Source organism: Lepidothrix coronata, unplaced genomic scaffold (genome assembly GCF_001604755.1).
Source record: "Lepidothrix coronata isolate B3197 unplaced genomic scaffold, Lepidothrix_coronata-1.0 Scaffold91, whole genome shotgun sequence".
Lineage (NCBI taxonomy): Eukaryota > Metazoa > Chordata > Aves > Passeriformes > Pipridae > Lepidothrix > Lepidothrix coronata.
Genome location: NW_016690271.1, coordinates 2899776 through 2919995, shown reverse-complemented (window position 1 = coordinate 2919995; position 20220 = coordinate 2899776). Strand labels below are relative to the sequence as shown.

At 58.8% G+C, this 20220-nt stretch overlaps 1 protein-coding gene across 1 annotated transcript; it reads right to left on the bottom strand.

Moving 5' to 3' along the window:
• Positions 1-1575: 1575 nt before the first annotated feature.
• DUSP14 (dual specificity phosphatase 14) lies at positions 1576-13539 on the bottom strand. Its single transcript, XM_017821575.1, has 3 exons — positions 13421-13539; positions 4401-4496; positions 1576-2993 (listed from the first exon to the last, which is right to left on the bottom strand). Exon 3 carries the CDS (start codon positions 2870-2872, stop codon positions 2276-2278), a length of 597 nt encoding a protein of 198 aa, XP_017677064.1. The 5' UTR covers positions 2873-2993; positions 4401-4496; positions 13421-13539; the 3' UTR covers positions 1576-2275.
• Positions 13540-20220: the final 6681 nt, after the last annotated feature.

Below are 20220 nucleotides of genomic sequence, written 5' to 3'. Positions count from 1 at the left end.
GTGTGGATATTGTTGGAAAAAGCGGTGTTGTGACTGTTGGGGGGTTTTCTGGCTGTTTTGACTATGTGCATCCAGGATAAAGGATCAAAGGTGGGTTTGCAAGGGAGTGGGGGCAATACATCCCTGCATTCAGGGAACAGTGGCTTTGGATGCCCGTGGAAGGGTGAGGAACGAGCAGTGACTTTTCAGAGGGACATCTCCATGGGGTTAACACAGTTGGAGTGACTCCCACAGGGGCTGAGAGCTCTGTCCTGCCACCACCCCCCAGCCAGTGCCCTCTGGCCTCACGTGGAGTCTGTGAACTTACTGCATCCTCACTGACCTCCTGGAGTCTGGGAACCACAGAGCTCCCCATCCTTCCCTGGGTGAGTCTCAGCCACTGGCGTTTGCTCCGGGGTCTCCAGTAAATGGGAAGATTCTGGGTCAGAGATAACAGGTCGAAGCCTCTGTGGCAAATTCACTCTGATCTAGACTTCTGTTCCAGCCAGCTCTGGTTTTACTCCTGAGCCCAGGGAGGTTGAGGCCATTTGAACAGTTTTGTGTTGGCTTTATCAGTATTTATTTCAGCCCTGATGACTTTCAGTCTGGGGAAACCAAGGACCCGGTCGTGCCACCCTGACACAGCACAGTCCAGCTGGGAGAGCCCTTCAGCCACGCCTGCTGCTCCTCAGAACCTCGGCTGCCCACCGGGACTCGGGGAGGTGCAAAGAGTGCACCAGCCCGAGGGACTGCCCGGCTGCTGGGAGGAGGAGCAGGAATGGCAGGACGGAGTGTGAGGTGGGGAGCCGAGTGCTGGGAACAGCTCGCAGTGTTTTCCTCAAGGCTCGGGTCCAGATCTGCCCAAAGCCGCTGCTCCACCTCACGCCGTGTTCCCGCTGCTCCCGGAGCTCCATTAGCGCCGCTCGGAACAGGAAACCAACACATGTTCTGGTTTGATCTTTATTGATTTTTTTTTTTTTTTTTTTACAAGTATAGAATCTCATTTAAATCAGCGATCGCGGCATCCAGCAATCTGCCTGCTCCTCCTCCCGGGGCAGAGGACACCAGTGTCTCCTCAGGAATGGGGCTCTCCTGGGTTCCGGTGACGCTCCAGGGAAACCAGTCCCTTCCCTGCCGGGAGGGGAGCGATGGGCGGGAGCTGCAGGAAGGCTTCTCCCACGGAAAGGCTGGGGTTGGAATCACTCCCGGCACACACAGCACGAGGCAGAGCCTCTGTGCCCGGCCGGGAGGGTGGACAGATCCGTTGGCGCGGAATAATCCCAGAATGCAGCATAACCTTGAGGACGGAATGGAGTGATTCGGAAATGGACTAAGGCAGATCATGACCGGGCTCGGAGCTGGAGAATCAAGCGGATTTACCAACTTCCAACGGAGTGGTTGCTGGAATGTTCACACACACGGCCCAGCCCCTCGGGCAGGGGGCCGTGCACGGATTCCTGAACGTCTCTTTGGTTGTCCAGCAGGTTCAACCCTCTTGCTTCTGTCTTGAGCCACATCTGGACAGGATCTGTCAACTTTCCACCCGCAAAACACACCAGCATTTTCCAGTAGTTGAAGTGTATTCCAGGACTATTGCCCTGGCGTGGAATGAGTTAAAAAGGATCTTGTATTTATTTGATTCGAATCATTCAAATTTTCCTTGTGGCTGACACGGACTGATTCACTTTTTTTTCTTTTTTTTTTTTTTTCTAACTTTGAATACGATTAAGAGCTGACTAAAGATCTCAAACACTATATACTGAGAGTCACTATGGATGTTAAAGAAAACACCAGCACTAGCACCACAGCCCTGTATTCCAGACTTCCTGGTGCTTGGAAAACCTGCTGCCGTGGAGCAGGGCCTTGTTCACTCTGTGCTAGTGCTGCTCCCGAGCCACTACAGGGTTTTGCAGGGAAGCAAACAAGCTATAACGAAATATCCAGGCTACTACCGCGTCACAAAGCGCACTTGGCTCATCAACTCTGCCAAATGCCTCTTAGGCCTTTCCTTGGAGGACCCTAATAAACTGACTAAAAAAGGAGGGAGGCTTTATGGAAGGAATAAACTCATAAGGAGACCTGGTTCTGCTAAATGAGAGAGATGCAGATGGGAAATCCCCATAGAGAGAAATGCTTTGAAGGGAATCGTTGGCCTTGCAGGTTAGTGAGGTGAGAATTGAGGTTCTGCTGTATGGTAAAGAATCAAAGTTGGCTGTAGAAGAAGAAGGGAATGTCTCCAGTCTGGTTGTCTCAGAATAGCGCGTCCCTTCTGTTGTGCTTCCTGTCTGCAGTCCCATTAAATTCCCCAGTAAGGCATCAGGGGTCTCCTCTCTCTCTCATAAACGTCTGGGATGATGCCGTAGGGCGTCTGTACCATTTTAACCGTCGTCTTCCCGAAGAGCTTCCTCTCGTAGTCTATCAGCTGCCTCCAGAAGCCCACGTTGGGCCGTATGACGGGGCGCCGGGACTTGACCCAGTTGTAGGCCTCAAAGAGGGAGACCTTGTGGTACTTCATGAGGAAGGCGATGCAGAGCGTGGCCGACCTGCTGACGCCGGCGGCGCAGTGCACCAGCGTGGCCCCGTGTTTCCGCGCCACGCTGTTGATCTTGTCGGCCACGCTGTCGAAGTACAGGGAGATGGGGGCGTTGGGCATGTCAGCCAAAGGCACTTTGACGTATTCGAACTGGGGCCAGTTGAAGTTGGGGATCTCGATGGTGGCGTTGATGATGCAGGTGATGCCCCGGGAGAGCAGCAGGTGCCGGTTGGAGGCGACGCTGCCCCGGCTCAGGTACAGCGAGGGGGTGATTTGGGCGATGCCCCCCAGGGCACCTTCGGAAAGCATTCGTGGAGCCATCAGAGTTCTCGGTAAGGAGTTGTGGCTTCTGGAGGTCATGGAGGATCTTGGCACTCACGCTTCCATTATGGGAAGAGGTTCAACGGGATCTTCAGCCAAGGGAAGGATTGTCTGGCCTGGTGGTGGTGGTAGGACAGCGAGAGCTTCCTCTGCTTAGTCACTGCAAAACACAAGTGAGGCCACATGAGAGGGGCAGCCGTCCCTGAGCTGTGTCTGGAGAGGGAACAGGAAACCCCAGCTCGCCCTGCTGTGGCCTGGCAAAGCTCCGTGGGGAACGTGGCTCTGGTTTCATAGTGCTCATCACCACTGGGCTCCCAGGCATCGCCTGGACAGAACAGCAACAAAAAATCTCCCAGCCTAATTAGCCCCAATTACTCATTGAGGCTTTACCTGTGGGCCCGGACAGCATCTCACCCGGATCAGCACGTGGAAGATGAGCTACACCTTTTCCATGCTCAAACCCAGCAGCTTCACAGCTGGCCAGAGTCCAGAGGGATGGTGAGGAACAGCAGATGCCAGTAATTTACAGCACCCTGCCCTCTCCCCAGTGCCACCCTTCTCCTTTTTTAGGTGTACCAAAGGCCCCGCCAAAGCACATAAACAGAGGAAAGTCGCTCATTAGGAAAGGCGGTGAGTCACGTCCATCCCGATCACTCACCGGCTCTCATCGAAGCAGGGGAAGTGTGGAAAGAGTGACCTGGTTATGTCAGAAGCTGAGAGTAAAACCCAAGCAGAGGCTGGGACAGGGGAAGCTCTGCTGCTGCTTTAACGCCTCATTAATGCTTTGGAGAGAGACACGTGCCCCAAAGGCTCGGGATCGCCCCGGGACAGCCCCTGCTCTCATTCCCCCTGCTCTTTTAGGGCCTTTCCAAAGCCAGTAGGGAAACCACAACCAAGGGGATGAGCCCTGGGGCATTAATAATTTGCCAGTCTGTGAGTTCTCCAGCTGCAGATGGGCCGTGGGAGAGGCTCTGGTCTGTGCAGGCTGGAGAGGCCCTGCCCTGCCCAGGGACCTCTGAGCCCACCCGTGTCAGTGGCACTGCTGGAGAGGAGCTGGGGGATGCTCAGCACCTTGGGGGAGTCAGATTTGTCCCTCCAGCAGTTCACTCTAATTATGTTAGAGGGTCCTCAAAGGGCTGAGAGACCCCAGCTATGGCTTCCCCAGCGTCTGCCCACATCCCATGCTCTGGGAAGCACCAGCAGGTCCCAGCAGTGGCTGGTGGGATCGCCCGCTCCACTGCCAGCAGAGTTTTGGCTCTGTGGTGCAGGAACTTAATGAGCATAATGAGACCTCTTTCTGTGGCTCCTTCCTGCTGGCACCTACTTGAGCAGCTCTGGAAGCCGTGGGCCCAAAGAGCTGCAAGAGCTCCTGCCCCGACAAGGAGCAAGAGCTCCTTGTTGCTGCAGCTGTGAACGCGCAGCTTCCCCCGTGGACACCCCAACACAGTCACCCAGCAGGAGCAGCAAGGAAAGGGGTGTTTTTGCAAAGGAATAAAGTCCTCTGAGCAGGGGAAATCCCTGCTCTCAAACAGCTTTTACTGACAACACAAAGGATTGGAGCACTTACGCTTGGTCACAACCTGTCCTGCTCCAAATCAGGGGTCGGTACCGGGATGTCGCGGGGTGCTGATGGGATGGCTCACAGAGTGTGTCCAGTGCTGACCTGGGGAGAGAAGAGAGCATGAATTTTACTGGGATCTGCACTGGACCTGATTTAGGTGGTTGTCCAAGAACTGGGGGGGAGGATCACTGTTCCCTGCTGGTCGTGGAGCCGACAGAGGCCTTGGGAGGGCACTTGCTGCCGACACTGTAATGTCACCAATTCCTGCCAACACAGCACTCACAGTCATGGCAGGCCCAGAGGAATCTGAGCCTGGCACAAAAATCATGGCTCAGAAAAATATTAAATAGTTTAAGTAATTAATTTGCTCTAATGTCTCCTTTAGCATCTGCCCAGGTGCTAAATTCCAGACACACCTCTGCATCCTTCTGATGGTGTCCAAAGCCACCTGGTGGGGAGCTCCTGCTCCTGTTCCCTGAGGCACTGCTGGAAGTACGGGGTGAACAGGAAGGGGCAGAGCTGGTGCCAGAGCCACAGCATTCCACTCCTGGAAAGTGGAGGATGGGGCAACATCGCCTTTTCATTCTGCCAGACCAGAAGCACCACAAGCCCCCAGAGTGGAGGTGAAGCAGCTGGGAGATGCTGCTGGACCCCGGCAGAGCGAGAGCAGCGCCTGCCCCAAACCAGCTCTGTGCAAGGCAGACCCTCCAGCTGCTCCCAGGGGCACCCGGAGCACTCCAAGGGTAGTTTGGGAAGGGCTTTGCTGCTTTCCATACAGTGCTTCCTGTTAGCAGGCAGCAACTTACCCAGATATTTGCATGTGACAGGCTGGGCTTGCTCTGCAAACTCTGGGGCCACCAGGCTGGCACCAAACGCCCGCGTGCCACCCACTCCCAGCACCACCACCACTCCTGGCACCGCCGGCACGGCCCCTTGAAGCCCATCCAGTCCCACCCTCTGCCATGGGCAGGGACACCTTCCACTAGCCCAGGTTGCTCCAAGCCCCATCCAACCTGGCCTTGGACACTTCCAGGGATGGGGCAGCCACAGCTTCCCTGTGCAACCTGTTCCATGCCAGTTATATCCCCGGGGCTCCGAATGGCTGACAGCAGCAGCACGGCTTCTGCTCGATGCTGAGCAGCTCTTGGCCAGAGTGAGTGAATGCTTTGGAGAGGAGCTCATTACTTAGGTGAGATAAGGCTGCTGTGCTCCCAGCACACGTGCCTGGTGGCTCAGGATGCTGCCCAGACACCGGGGGAAGGCCACCAAGGGAGAGGGGCAGGTGCCAGCGTCCCTTCCCGCGTTCCGTGGTGCTCGCAGCAGGAGCTGCCTGGGATGCCACTGACTGTGATGTGCTGTCTCAGGCATGTGACAGAGCCACGCTCCTGCCCACACACACCAGGCTGAGCAGCTGCTGGCGTGCAGGGAGCTGGGAATGAAAGGGGCCTCGTCTGCCCGGGCTGGCAGCGGCTCCTGCTGGGTGCGGCGCCTTCGGCTGAGACCGGGAGCTCCCACCAGGCTGTGTGAGCCTTCATCTGGCCCCAAAGCTGCACCCCCTGCCTGGCCCCAGCTCAGACAAAGCCCTGCCCAAAGCCTGCTGTTTTGCTCCCACAAAACTCCATTTGCCTTTCTCAGCACACCCGTGTTATCCCGCTGCAATCCAACACTGTTGCTCTTCATGCAGCAGTCCCCGTCATTGTGCTAAAGCAGAGAGAGAGAGAGAGGAGTGAAAAGCCTCTTCCCAGCTGTTGCTGGGTGCAAAAACAAAAAAGAGGAAAATATCTGAAGATCAAATAAGGGACACAGACAGCCCAGCCCTGGCTGTGCCACCTGCAGTACCTGGGGAGGCCGGTGGCACAACAGGCTCCTGGCACGGGAAGAGGCACCGGCTGCCTCCTTCAGCCTCTGCTGCGGGAGCTGCACCAGCACAGCCAGGCTGGACCATCTCATGTGCAGTACAGACCCCACATCGTCTCCCATGTTCCCTGGTTGGAGTTTCTGAGTGGTGGCATAGGCTGGGGGGTCACACCAGTACCCTCGGGGTGCTGGGGCCTGTCCCGGCTGCCTTGTCACCACAGGTGCTCCCCAGCACCAGGCAGGGCATCCGAGGGTTGGGATCCAGAACTGTCCCTGAAGCAGCACTGAAAGTACCTTCCAAAGGAGCTGGAACGTGATTGTGGTTTCCTGCAAAGGGCTGAAATTCCCAGATGGTGCAGTGTGGTCCTTTGGGAAAAGACTGGCTGGTGATGGGCTGGTAGCAACCAGGTGTTCCCACCGTCATAGCCTTGTTTGCTGAGCTGACTCCAACTAACGAAATAATTAATCTTGTAAAAGCCCTGACCCCCAGCAAATCCCTCTCCAGACTCTGCCTTGGTCTTGCTCATGCAGACAGAACAGCCAGTGCCACGTGCTGACCCAGCCAGGGAGGGCTGGGACCCCTCCAGGGTGGCAGGAGGTCCCTGGGGACCCTGGTGCTGCAGGGGCAGGACCGGTGCAGCCTCTTCCCTCCCCGGCAGCCTGGTGGGTTCTGCCATTGCCCTCATCTGCATAATCAGGGGTGGGGGAAGCGAGTGGGTAATTACAGCCTGGAGAACAGTCTGCTCTTCAAAGCCTCCAGGTCCTTTCCCAGAGCTCCTGGCCAGCACCATCCTCAGGTGCAGGATTACGGAGAGGGGACACTTTTCCAGCACCCACCATGTCCAGGATCTCATCCTGCATCCCCTGGCTCTGCTCAGCTCCACGGCTCAGGTGGGTCTGGCTGCTCCTGTCGGGCTCTGCGTGTTCTGCTGTACCTGGAGGCTGAGCTCTGTGGTTCACCTGTCCCAGGGGAAGGGGCAGGTGCTTTGTCCGTGGCAGCTGCTCCCATGGAAGGCAGGTTGTATCCCACCCGGGCTGGATTTCCTGCTCCTCTCCATCAAGGGGGTTTCCAAAGCCATACAGCAGTGCCTTGGTTTGTGCTTTGGTGGTGCAGCCCCTCGGAAAAGTTGCTGCTGGCAATGCTCGTGGCTCTGCTCTTCCAAATCTTGCAACAGCTGGAGTTTGTTTCTCTTTGCTTTCATTCCTGAGAATGCAGTTCTGCTAACAAAGGCTGAAATTCCCATGGGAAAGCGCTGCTGGTTCCTGAACCTCCTGAGAAAGGCTTGAAAACACCTCTGGAAGCTCAAAAGACAGAGGCACACGGGGTGATGTGAGTTAAACACTGTGATCTCCAGGACAGGAGGGAGAGCTGGTCGGGCTCTAGACAATGAGTTGGCAAGTCTGAGCTTCTGCCTTCTTATTCTGGTGCTGCTGGATGGTTTGCTCTGATTTGGGGGATTTTTTTTTTTTTTTAGTTTTCTTTTCTTTTTAAAGTGCTTCTGTGGCTTGTCCCTGAGGGACTTCACAAAGCCCCGCAGTTTGTGTCGGGTTCTGTGTCAGTAACACAACAATGGAGCTGGTACCTGGCACAGGTGGAAGCTTCTCCAGACTCCTGTCCCCCTGGACTGTAGGTTTAGGGTGAGGGGAGGCTCAGGGGGCTGGTGGGCCTTGCTCTACTGGTGGAGCAGAGACACTGAAGCCCCTGGTTTTATTCCCAGAGCATCATCTGGGATTCGAAGCAGGTTTGTGGGCTGGGTGTGTGAAATGTCAGTACTGAGGCAAACCTTCTCCCCCCTCCCAGGAGAGGAAAAGTTATTCATTTTGGAGATGACAAATGCTCTCTAATCCTGCAGTAAAGAGAAGAGTCAATATCGCAGGCGCTGAATGAACGAGCCTGCCCAGGGCTCTTCCCAGCCAGGCTGAACAGCAAATTGCTTCAGAAATGGTCCTGGAGAGTGGCATTTCAAATACATTTCAGCAGAGAGCACAAACTGCAGCCATTCTCGGGTCAGGGCTTGCTTGTGCAGAGTCCAAGGGAGGCTGAAGCAAAGCCGGGAGGGGAGAGGACGTGTGGGAGCCGCCGGCTCCTCGCTCCTCTTCCCAGCCCTCCTGCAGCCCTTTGCTCTGCCGGGTCCTCGCTCTCCTTCCCTGGGTTGTGGTGGATGCGCTCCCGGAGCCATTACAGGCTCCTCTCGGAGCGCGGGTCAGAGCCAGCGGCACATCCTCGCCATGAAGGGACGAGTGGTTTGGGTTTGGAATGCAAAAGGAGGAAGGGGAGCAGGCGGGGACGGCGGGATGGTCTGGGCTGAGACAGAGGATGCCGCGACCGACCCCTGATCGATTGTGCTCGCAGCCCGCGCTGGCCTCTCGGCGAGCGCAGGATGGGAGCTGTCAGATGTTAAATCAAGATAATAATCTGTCTGCCCGGAGCTCTGAGCAGGCCTGGCTGCTTGGGCAGCTCCCAGCACAGCCGGGTTCCCCGCGCTTGCCAGAACACACCAGTAACTTCCCAGAGGATTCGTGGAAGAAAGGGAATCGTGCCCAAAACGCACCACAAGACGCTCCTCACACAGCCCCCCGCTGTCCCGGGGAGCTCGAGGACCTGCTCGTTGCTCAACGACCCCGGATCAAGCACATTTAGTCCCCAGGCACAGTCTTGCCTCCCCCACACGCCTGGAGTCTGGGCTGCTCCCATGACCCGAGCCAGCTCCCCGGGCTGGTGATCCCTGAGGAGCCTGTCCCAGCCTGCTGCCATCCGAGGGGTGACAGCCGACACTCCCGTGGCACGGCTCGTCTCCCTCCCACCGGCACCACTGGGGTGCCCTGGGAGAGGCCAGGGCTTGGCAACCTCACCCGCTGCCTCCCGCATCTGGTCACCAGCCGTGCTCTGCCCTCCCCTCAGCCCCTCCTCGCGCTGCCAGCCAAAGCCTCACTCCCTGACAACCCCGGCACCAACACAGCAGGAAAAATGGGCGGTGAGGTTTTTGGAAGGCTCCATCCAAGGATGATGCCACTGGGCCCGCTGGGCAGGGCCCATGGCTGCCAGGCAGGGCGGCAGCTCCACTGACTCCGGATTCCCACTGTCACCGTCTCCCTGGCGAGGCGGCGGATCTGCCCACGGGCACGCTGTGATCCTGCCACACAGCCACCCCCTCCGTGCTGCTCTGGAGTGGGAACAGGCAGGGCTGCTTCCTCTCCACTCGGCAGCTGGATCCTGCCAGCTGCCAGCCAAACCTCTGGCCATAGGGAGAGCTCCCGGCCGCAGGGACGGAGCGAGACGGGGAGCGGGCGCAACCTGGAGCAAGCTGGTATTTATAAAATCCTTGCTCTGCTCTGAGGACAAGCCTCCCTCGGCAAGCAGCGAGAGGATTTGATGCAAGAAAAACAAACCATCCTCCTTTTTAAAGCCACGTTTGCTGTTTCAGAGCCATGGGCTCCTGCACGCCCTGCTCTGCATGCCAGTCCCTTGGAGAGCACAGCGGGGGCACGGGGCTCGCCCAGGACAGACCAGGAGTGTGGCCACCTGCATCTTGCTTAAAAATTCTGGGTGGGTGAACCAATCACTTTAAAAACCAGAATTAAGCCTTGAGAAGGCACAAATGGGACCCAACAGTTGTGGGCAGCATCAGCTCCATACTCAGCTGAACACCCAGGGCTGTTTTCCAGCCCCGATCCTCTGCTGTGAAGCACCACAGATCATTTCAGCGCCAGCTGATGGCATCTGGATCGCATGCGGAGTTTGGGAAAGCTCCCCTGCTCCATCCCCTGCTCCTTGTGTCCAAGTGTGACCCGGGGGGGATGTGGATGGGGAGGAGAGGGGCACACTCAGGGAGCAGACCCACGCCTGGCTCCAGCTCCCGGGGTGCTGCAAGATGGAGCCTTGTTTTTTCCGGAGCCGTGCCCTGCGCAGTCACAGCTGACAGGAGGGACACAATCTCTTCCCTGTTAGCCGAACAAAACACAGGGACCTGGTGTGTTTGCTCGTGTGTGACCCTGCCGGGCCCAGGGCTGTGCCTGCTGCTGCTGTGGCCGGGCTCTGCCCCAGCCCACCCCAAACCCCATCAAATTGAAGGGAGCTGCAAATTCACTGCAACGTGTCCTGGAAATGGTCAGGTGCTTCCATGCTGGTGCTCACCCGGGCCTTTTCCAGGGGCAGAGCCAACTGGTGCACGCTCTGAACAGCCCAACTTCTCACGGGGGGTCCCAAAGCCTGGCACCCTGATAAACCTGACGGTGACACAACCCTCACTGGAGGAATTCCTGCTGAGCAGAGGCTGCCCATGCTTTCCCCACGCTTCCCAAGGCCAGGCAGGAGCTGGGCACAGGGCAGTGCAGCTGAAGGGAGGACAGCAGGATGTGCCCACAGCAGCTGTAAGGAATGAGGTCACCTCTGAGCACACCTATGGGGTTGTGCAGGGTAACAGGAAGAGAGGCCAGTTTTAATCAGCTGGGGGGAAATCAAGTTTACACGAGGCAGCAATTGCTTCCCGTGCAAGCAGCACGGGGCCAGCACCCCACACCTCCCAGGAGGTCATTCCAGCTGCTCCAGGCTTGGGGGAATGGCATTTTTTAGGGACACTCTGTAAATCCACATTTCCGCCATGAAAGACTCTTCCCTCCCTGAGCTGCTGCTCAGCCTCCTCCAAAGGGAAGGACCCACAACCACCCCCCTCTGTGGGGTGGGATGGTGGAAACAGGGACAATTAAAGTCCCATCAGTCCAGACACCCCAACCCACCCTGCTGTGGTGAGCATGGCAGCACCTGTTGCTCCTTCCTGCTGGGAAACTCAAACTTGCCTGATTATTACTATTTTATATTATTTTTAAAGCAGGGAGTAGCCACAGAGCTGAGCCCACAAGCTGCCTGCACTAGAGGTGCCCCAGGAAGTGTGGGCAATGTATCTGCCTCCAGTTCTCCAGCTTTATTCCCAAGCATTCAGGGAGCTGGGGCTGCTGTTCAGAGATTCCTCAGCTGTTTCCAAATGCCAGAGCCCTCTCTGCTACATGCTCACACTTCCCTTTGTGTTATGGTCGCTCAGAGTGTCTTTTTGGAAGTGATAAATGGGGGGGGTGTGGTGAGGGTTGTGTGCCTGGAGAGGAGGGGCTGGGAGAAGCTCCCGTGCCTGGTTTGAGGCATTACCCCACCTTCTAGGGAAAGCCACCCTGGAAGGAAGGTGGTAGCAGGAAGCCTGGAAGGCTTCTCTGGTGAACGGCCTCGTGTAAACAGCTCTGGTGGGGCCAGTGTTTGGTGAGTGGGAGAGAAGCTGCTCCTGGTACCCACTGCCATGCCCAGGTGCCTTCTCCCTTCTCCTCATTCCCAACCTCTTTTTGCATGCCCAGATGTGCAGGTGGCTGCTTCCCTAGGACAAAGCTGGTACCGACTCTCAGAGTAGAGGTCTGAGACTTTCTTGAGCAGGTTCTGCATCCCTTTCCTCCCTCCCATGACGTCTGGCTCAGACAGAAGGTTTCCCCCACACCCTGTGCATTTCTAGCACTAGAGCAGCATGAGCTCTCTGCCTTTCCAGCTCCAAGATTCCAGCTGGGATCAGGTATTGAATTAAGCCATGCAAATTTCCATCTTGCCCTGACCAACACACGGAAGCAGTGCCAAAGCCCAGAGCAGACCCTGCAGCGCAGCAAAGGCTCAGATCAAATCCCTGGGAGTTCACCTTTGTTCCTGGAGGAAACTGGAATGTCCGTGCCCGTGCCCAGGACCCAGGCGAGCCCTCGGGGGCAGGAAGGACAGGCAGAGCTGCACGTTCACACCTTCCGGGCATAAATCGATTAAAACCTGCTGCATTACTGCTCCCCTGACGTTCGGCAGGGTCACATCAGCCAAGTCGTGGCAGCAGATCTCTGCCAGTGAGGAGCAGCACATGCCCCCAGAATTAGGGACCCTTCTTTCTCATTCCTTGGGAACCAGAGTGCCACAGAGCTCATCCCAGCCACCGGAACGAAGCACACACCAAGGTTTACAGGGAGGCCCGGGGGAGGAATCCACTCCCTGCCAGAGCAGGGACGGCCGATCTGGTGTATCATCAGGGAAAACTGTTTTGTCAGTGCTAATCCTCCACCATTCCTGTGGCAGGGGCATTAGGGATAAACCGAACTTGCAACATGATATTAGGGCATCTGCCAACACTCAAACCTCCAGAATAAAAGGCTCATTTGCTGCCCAGTCGAACAGGTTATAATCCTGCCCCATCTCCCTACAGCCAAATGCCACTCATTGATTACTGGTGTTGCTCAAAGCAGCTGCTCCGGAGCTGAGTCAAGGGCCACGCACACAACCCGTCTGGATGAGAGGCCGGGCAGCCACAGGCACGAGCCGGGGTTTGGTGGCACCAGCGTGCCCTGAGAGCAGGGGGTGCCCAGGGCAGGAGCCAGGGAGGGGTCCTAAGAGGGGAGTGCCAAGAGCAGGATCCAGCGATGGGTGCTGGGAGGGAAGAGCCCAGGGCAGGATCCAAGGATGGGTGCAGAGCTGGGGGTGCCAAAGGCAGGATCCAAGGATAGGTGCTGAGAGGGAAGAGCCCAGGGCAGGATCCAGGGATGGGTGCCGACCTGGAGGTGCCCAGGGCAGGATCCAAGGATGGATGCTGAGAGGGAAGTGCCCAGGGCAGGAGGCAGGGACGGGTGCCCCGCTCCGGCAGAGCCCGCGGTGGGGCTGGTTCCACGTCTAGGAACCAACCACCCGAGCTCTGCCCGGGCTGCTCTGGTGCAGCTCCGAGGTGACACCCCGCTCCCTCGCCGAGCTTACCCGGGGTTTGAGCACCGGCCGCCGGGTTCTTGCCGCGCCCCGCTCCTTCGGGCACCCCCGGCAGAGCCGCCGCTGCCCCGTCCCAGCGCGGCCCCCGGCCGGGAGCGCAGCGGGGCCGCATCCCGCGGGGCGCTGAGCGGGCACAGCCCCCGCACCGCCCGCTCCGGAGGGGATGCAGGGGGCGGGATCCCCTCGGCCCCGTCCCGCCCGTGCGGGCAGAGCCGGGGGGCTCCGGGGGTCCCCCCGCAGGGCACCGCGAGCGGCCGGGGCGGGCTGGGGGCAGCGCGGGGCGCTGGAAACGCGGCGGGGAACGGCGAAGAACGGCGGGGCCCCGCAGCCCGGCCACGCGGGGCCAGCCCGAGCCCCCTCCCCGTGCCCCGGCTCCCCCCTCCCCGCCCCGGCCCGTCCCTACCATGGCTCCGGCGGCGGCTCCGCGCTCCCTCGCGGCCGTGGCGGCGGCGGCGGGCCGGGACTTTTATCGTGCTCGGCCGGCTCCGTCTCGGCGGTGCCACCTGACCGCGGTGCCGGGGCCGCCCCCGCCCGCCGAGCCGCCGTTACCAGGCTACGGGGGGCGGCCCGGCCCGGCCCCCGGGCGGGGGCTCCGGGAGACCGGCCCCGCTTAAAGGCGCCGCCGCCGCCGGGGCCCCTGTGGGGAAGGGGCTGTGTGTGGGGCAGGGGGGCCCTGCGGGGATGGGGACGCGGCGGGGATACGACTGTGTGTGGGGACAAGTGGGGATCCCTGCAGGGATGGGACCGTGTGTGGGGACAAGTGGGGGGGCCCTGTTGGGGGTTCCAGTGGGGGCATAACGGGGTCCCCGTGGGGATGGGGACAAGTGTGGGTTCCAGTGGGGATGTGGCGTGGTTCCTGTGGGAATAAGACTTTGTTGACACGATGGAGTCCCTGTGGACAAGCAGGGGTCCCTGTGGGGACATAACAGGCGTCCTGTGGGGATAGGATGTGTCAAAGTCAATGAAGGGACATGGTGGGGCCCCTCTGGGGCCATGAGAGGATCCCTGTGGACATGGGGATGTGGTAGGGTCCCACTGAGGACACGGCAGCATGCGGGGATGTGGCAGGGCCCATGACATCCCCTGTTAGGGATGGGACATGTCACGTCCCCGTGGGAACCCTGCCAGCACGTGGGGACAAATCCCTTGGCTCAGTGGGTGCCCGGTGGGGAAGGGGTCAGCCCTAGGACAGAGAGAAGCCTGTTTTTTGTGACAGGGACATCCCAAGCCACAGCCACTGCTCCTCCTGACGCTGGGAGCAGGGTAAAGGAATGGTGGGTGGCCCGGGGGACCCTCACTCCCAGGGCTCCCCTGGCACCGTGCTGGGGGCCAGGCTGGACCCTTGCCCATGTCAGAGTGGGCTCAGGTCCTTGGAGAGGGATGCCATAGGCTGGGATCGTTCTGGATGGATGCCGGGGGCTGGGGAATACGCATGGCAAAGGGGAGAGTATGGCTGGAAACTGGGGGTGAAGGGTGTGCTCCCACCACCTCACCCCCATGGCAGGGACGGGACAAGGCTGGCACTGGGAGAGGAGGAGGAAGAGGAGGAGGAGGAGGGCAGCCTCCACCGTAACCCCGCAGCTGCTGGAGCGAAGCGTGGCCACCCCAGCCCGCTTTTGTCCGCTCTCCGGTTCTGCTGTCGCACGCTCAGACCGAAATAGCCAAAATCCCTAATAGGAAGCTTCCCCCAGCCCGAGCCCTCGGCTGGTATCTCGCTCGGGCAGGTTTCATGACTCAGCAGCCCAGATGGAGCCGTCCCTCACAGCCCTCAGCTCCAAATCTGTTTATTGCTCCAGAGGCTGTTTTTCCAAGAGCTTCACTGCTTTATAACAGCCAGCGCTCTCCCTTAAAACCCTGCCTCTCCAGCGAGGGCTCGCGTCACACTCAGCGCGGAGGTGGGCGAGGAACAAAAATAGACAAATTAAGAAAACCTCAAAAGGCCAAAAAATGAAAATGTGAGGGTTTTGGCTCTCCGAGCTCCCAGGTTTGCTTTGCCTCCGTGTTGCATCAGCTCTGCTCATCCTCTGCTGCCTTCCTTGGATCTGCACCATCTCGGGGGCAGAGAAGAATCCCCGGGTGATCACAAGTCTACGAGAAGCTGAGAGACAGCTGAGCCCCCTGGGGTGTCCCCCCAGAGCTGAGGTCGAGGCACTGTGCCCTTGGCTGGAGAGTGGAGCCCTGGCGGTGCAAACCTGGGGTGGTGTTGGCCACAGGCAGCACAGGGAACAATAAGGATGGATTTTGGGGTTGCAGCCTCTGGGGTTCCCTCCCCAAGTATCTAAACCCCTCATTCCCCCTCATCACTGTTGAATGAGAAATAGGCTCTTGCACAGCTCCAGTTCCTTGTCCTGGGTGGTTTTTAACTACTCACACAACTGCACAGGTGTTTTCAATGCTGGTGTAATTCATATTTTTAACCTTCACCCTGCCGGGAGTTTTATGTGTTCGTAGTGTGGGATAGAAGATGTGAAGAGGGAAACTTGGGAGGCCTTTGACCCAGGGACACAGCAAAGACAGCAGGGAACAAAGCTAAAAGGGAATGTCAGCTCCTCCCCACACTGAACCCTGGGCAGGGTTTCACTCCTGGGAGCTGGGGGCACTCAGTGGTGGCTGGGGGCTGCTGGTGGCCCCCACCCCTCCTGCCAACAGTGTTGGCCAGGATGGATGTACAAGGGGCAGGTGGGACAGTGAGGGTTTGCTCCTGAGCACAGGGGAGGGGCTGGGCAGTGGGTGCTTTCTCAGGTACCTGCTCACTCTGCCCTGGTATGGGGGGACAGCAGGGCCTCTGTGGGACCCCCAGCCCTGGGAAGGCAGCCCGTGCTCCCACCAGGTACAGCCCAGGTCAGGTAGGACAGCAGCAGCTCTTCTGTAAGGCACACATGGTGTCGTGGGCAGGTTTTCCCCCTTCCCATAGGAACTGTGCATCTATTGGAAAAGTTTCAAAGACTGTGTGGGGACAAGATGCTTGAAGCGGGACCGGCCCCCCTTGATGACACCCCATAGTGCCTTTGGGGGTGATGGTGTCGGAAGGGTCAGGACTTGACTCTGATCCTTGTGGGTCTCTTCCAGCTCGGGATATTCTGTGAATCTGTGAAACCCACCATACCCAGCCCAGCCTGGCAGATCTGCACCGTGCTGGGGTGAGCGGGGTCTGTGGGTCCCGGGCACATTCCCGAAGGGAGCGCCCGACCACAGTTCATTAACTGGTCGTTAGGACCATTACCTTAATCACCGGGTGTTCTCCTGCTCTGTATCAAGGTGTGCTCAGGGTCACGCAGGCTGAGTGGGGAGCAGGTGGCTGCCTCCTGCCTCCTGCACGGCCGTGGCAGTGCCTGGATCCGCCGCCACCCATCCATCCATCCATCCATCCTCTCCAGTTTCCATGGCTACGCCAGAGTTTACTCTTCTCCGCCTTCCACCGCCTGCACGGGTGTGATGTAAAAAAAGGTCCTTATGTGAGGCAAAAAGCCCAGGGACTGGGACCTCCTGGTTTTTGGGAGCAACAACTCCATCCAGGGTGGTCAAACCACAGCGTGACAGGCACCGAGTGTCCTGGCAGCACCCGCAGCCCACCTGAATGGCACCTTGGAGGCCTTCAGGGGGGCTGTGGCATGATTTTGGGGTGTTGCCTTCCCCTCCTGGCCTCCCTGATGGCGGCAGGGACCCAAGGGAGGCGGGAGTGATCTCCTGGGGACAAATCCAGGCGCGGAGCCATCGGCCGCCTGGCGCTCAATGCGAGGTGACAGCACGGAGCAGAGATCTCTGAGCTGCGGCTCCTTAATGGGAGAGAACAAAACCCGAGCTTGGGTCACCACGTGGGATTTCAGTGGCCAAATGTGGGTCAGCAGAGGCCTCGCCGGGGAGGCAGGAATGTCACAACACCGCAGGGATTTCACAGCACCACAGGGCAGTCACAGCACGGCAGGGGTTTGTTCCCTTTCCAGGGGCACAAGCAGCAGAGGGGCAGCGTATCCCAGTCCATGGCCACATTCCCTGGGCAGGGGGATTTTGGCTGAGGGGCTCCTGGGATGTGGCTGAGGTGCAGTTGGCTGCGAGGGTGTGTGATCATTTCCAAATCCATGGGTGCTGTGATTCACAGGGCCAGCGGGTGAAGCGGGAAGCATTCCCATAGCCTGGGTGTGCTGCACCCGGCTGTGTTTGGCCATGGGGCAATCCTCATGCCCTGCCCATGCATCCCAGAGTTCCTGCCTGCTCCTGGACACCTGGTCGGGCTGCCTGTGCCCCAAGGCCAGTTTTCCCTCTGACAGGCTCTGGGTGACCCTGAACTCCACAGGATCACGGCTCCACTGTGTGTTTGTGGCATTGAAGAGGCCCCTCAGTAGCAGAGGTGCAGGGATGGTGCATTGTGCAGGGACCCCGTGGTATGGGCTGTGTTTCAGCAGCTCCCTCGGGGAGATGCTGGGCACAGAGGGTGCCTGGGTGCTGTTTGGCCTCGGGAGGGTGGGGTGAGTTCCATCGGGCACTCACCCGCTGAGTCACGGGGCTGTGCAGCCAGAGCTGTGCCGTGTGTGCCTCCGGCCTGGCCCAGAGGGGATGCTCTGTGTCCTTCCCTGACCCCCTCCCCACACCCCAGGACAGACTCTGTGGCCAGGTTGGGCAGTGAGGGCTGGTGACTGACGTGGCCTGGCAGCTCAGCCTCCCCAAAGGCGCTCGCTGCTCCTTCTGCCTCTCCCACCAAGGCTCCCTCCCTCCCCCCCAACCCCAGCCTGCACATCACTGCCTGCCTCCTGGCCAGCTGAGCTGGGGGCTCACCCCATCCCGGATTCCCCAGACACCCCCTGGAAGCCCAGCCTGGAGGGTGCTCTGGCAGTGCCTGTCCCTCCAGCACTGCACAGGGTGCTCCGAGCTCCCGTCCCCATTTTATGGGAAGGGCTGGGGAGTGCTGGTGTCTGCAGATGCTGGTTCATAAAACATTGACTTTCCAGACAGGCTTTGCAGAAGAAATGAGATGCTGGTGATTGTATGGAGAGCTCAGGGAATCCCAGGGTGTGTTCCCTGGAGCAAAGGGTGATCCTTGCTCGGGGCTGTTGAGAGCCTGCAGTGGGGCAGAGACCCAAAACGCTGGACACCTGTGTTCTCCAAACTGCTGCTTGACCCCATCTCTGGGTTCCTCATGCTCTTCCCTACTCTGTCTCACCTGTTGGGTTCCCACACAGTCCTGACCCAGCGCTGCCGTGGAGTGACAACACACGGCTGGTGTGTGTGGGCTGGCTTGTGGTTCCCCTGTGGAAGCATGTTCGTCTCCATGGTGGGATGTGGGCACAGGGGGATGGGGGCTGCAGGCATTTGTGTGCATGAGGCTGCTGGTGGGTTTGCTCTCCGACACTCTCCATCAGCTGCAGTCACAGGGAGCGCAGTGGGAACGCGTCTGCTTTTCCTGTGTCACTGTGAGTGCTTTCTCCACACTCACCGATAAATCCACGCTGGTTTTTCCCGGCAGGTCACCGAGCCAGTTTGCTGGCAGGGCAGAGATCACCACGGGGCACTGCTGTGTGGTTTGGATTTTTCCCTTTCCCAGGACGGCAGCTCTGGGGTTCCTCCAACCGCGGCTGGAAAGCCGCCGTTCCAGCGCAGTGTTTGTCTCCCAAGGAGGTGGTTTAGGTTTCACAGGGCCGACCTGACGGGAATTCGAGCAGGCACTAAAACTAGAGCTTCTCATGCCTTCGTTATCGGCGCTATCTGCTCCGCTGGGCAGCCGTGGGGAGCGCGGTGGGAGCTGGTGGGAGCCCGTGCTGTGCCGGGGCGGCACGAGCCCCCGGGATCTGCTCCAGGCAGCCCCCACCTCCCGGGCTGAGTCACCAGCAGGCCGAGTGCATTTGCTGCTGGTGTGACGGCAGCTGTAAGTCCCAAAAAATCCCCCAGCACTGATGCTTTAATGACAGGCGGGTAACACAGCCCCGAAGAAGACTCATCCCGCACATACCTCATTAGTGGTGACTAAGCCCGCACTGGGCTGGAGCAGCCACAGCCTTCCCACGTCACCCCAGCCCTGGTGTCACTAATTCTGCAGGTCCCGAGATCCCAAACCGCCCATCTCCTGCCAGTCCCCGGCCTTGTTCCATATTTAATCTTTCATGTTCACCTGAGTCTCTAATTAAGCTCAGCCGTGAGCCCCTGGTGTGTAGTGAGGGCTTGGCGTTCCCGGAGTGCTCTGTGTGTGGGACCCACACAGCAGCCCACTGAAACAACCCCCAGCTGAAGGTTTTCCCTTTGTTTTCCCTTTCTTTTTAATTCCTCCCCCCAAAACTAGCACTAGGCAGGTGTGTAATGCTAACTCAAGGCAGGTATGAATCATAGAATCATAGAATCCCAGAACAGTTTGGGTTGTAAGGGACCTTAAAGCTCACCCAGTTCCAACCCCCTGCCATGGGCAGGGACACCTTCCACTAGAACAGGTGAGGTGAAGTGCGGGCCCATTAGCAGTAAAGCTCTTAAAAAAGGAATGTGTGGACTGTTTGGGGCTTTTTTCCCTTTTTTACAGTAAAGGCATGAATGGTCAGCTTGAGGTATTCAAAAAGAGCTTTTTCTTGTGTTTCTTTTCAGTGGCAGCAGCTGTCCAGGGAGCCTGTGTTGGGGTGAGGCAGGGCAGCATGGAAACCCCAGGTGCTGCTTCCCAAGCCAGTATCCAGAGGAGCTGGACAGTGTCAAGGGCTGGAGCAACTGGAGTAGCCACCATCCTCCCCAACATCCCAGCTGGCTGCCTCGCCCTTAAGAGTCCCCCCAGTCAAAAACACCCCCCGGCCTGGCAGTGAACGGGGCTCTGATCCCCCGGGGGGCTGCAGGGTTGGGCAGGGGGAGAGACGCGCATTGTAACTGGAGCAGCATATCCATGGCAACCCCAACTTTTCATCAGTGTTAATTACTTACACAGTGCCAGAGCTGCGCACGGCGCCTCCCAGATAAAGATACATCCCCCTTCCAAGCCTCTCTGAGTGACACCGAGGCGACAGCGAGCTCGGGGAGCCGGGTCTGGAACGCGGTGACGGAGACATTTTGTGAGGAGAGGAGCTGGGATTTAAAGGAGGGGCCGGAGAGGCAGCCGGGAGCTCAGGGCAGCTTTTCTCCCAAGAAAACACCTTCCCGGAGTGTTGGGAAATGGCCCCAGCCAATGTGACAAGCAGATCCGTACCCCAAATCCTGCTGTTGGGGTGTCTCTGGTGGCTGTGCTTCGGTGGGGTGTGT

Excerpts from the sequence above, each read along its gene's own strand:
- DUSP14 (XM_017821575.1), bottom strand. The coding sequence starts at position 2,872 with ATGACCTCCAGAAGCCACAACTCCTTACCGAGAACTCTGATGGCTCCA.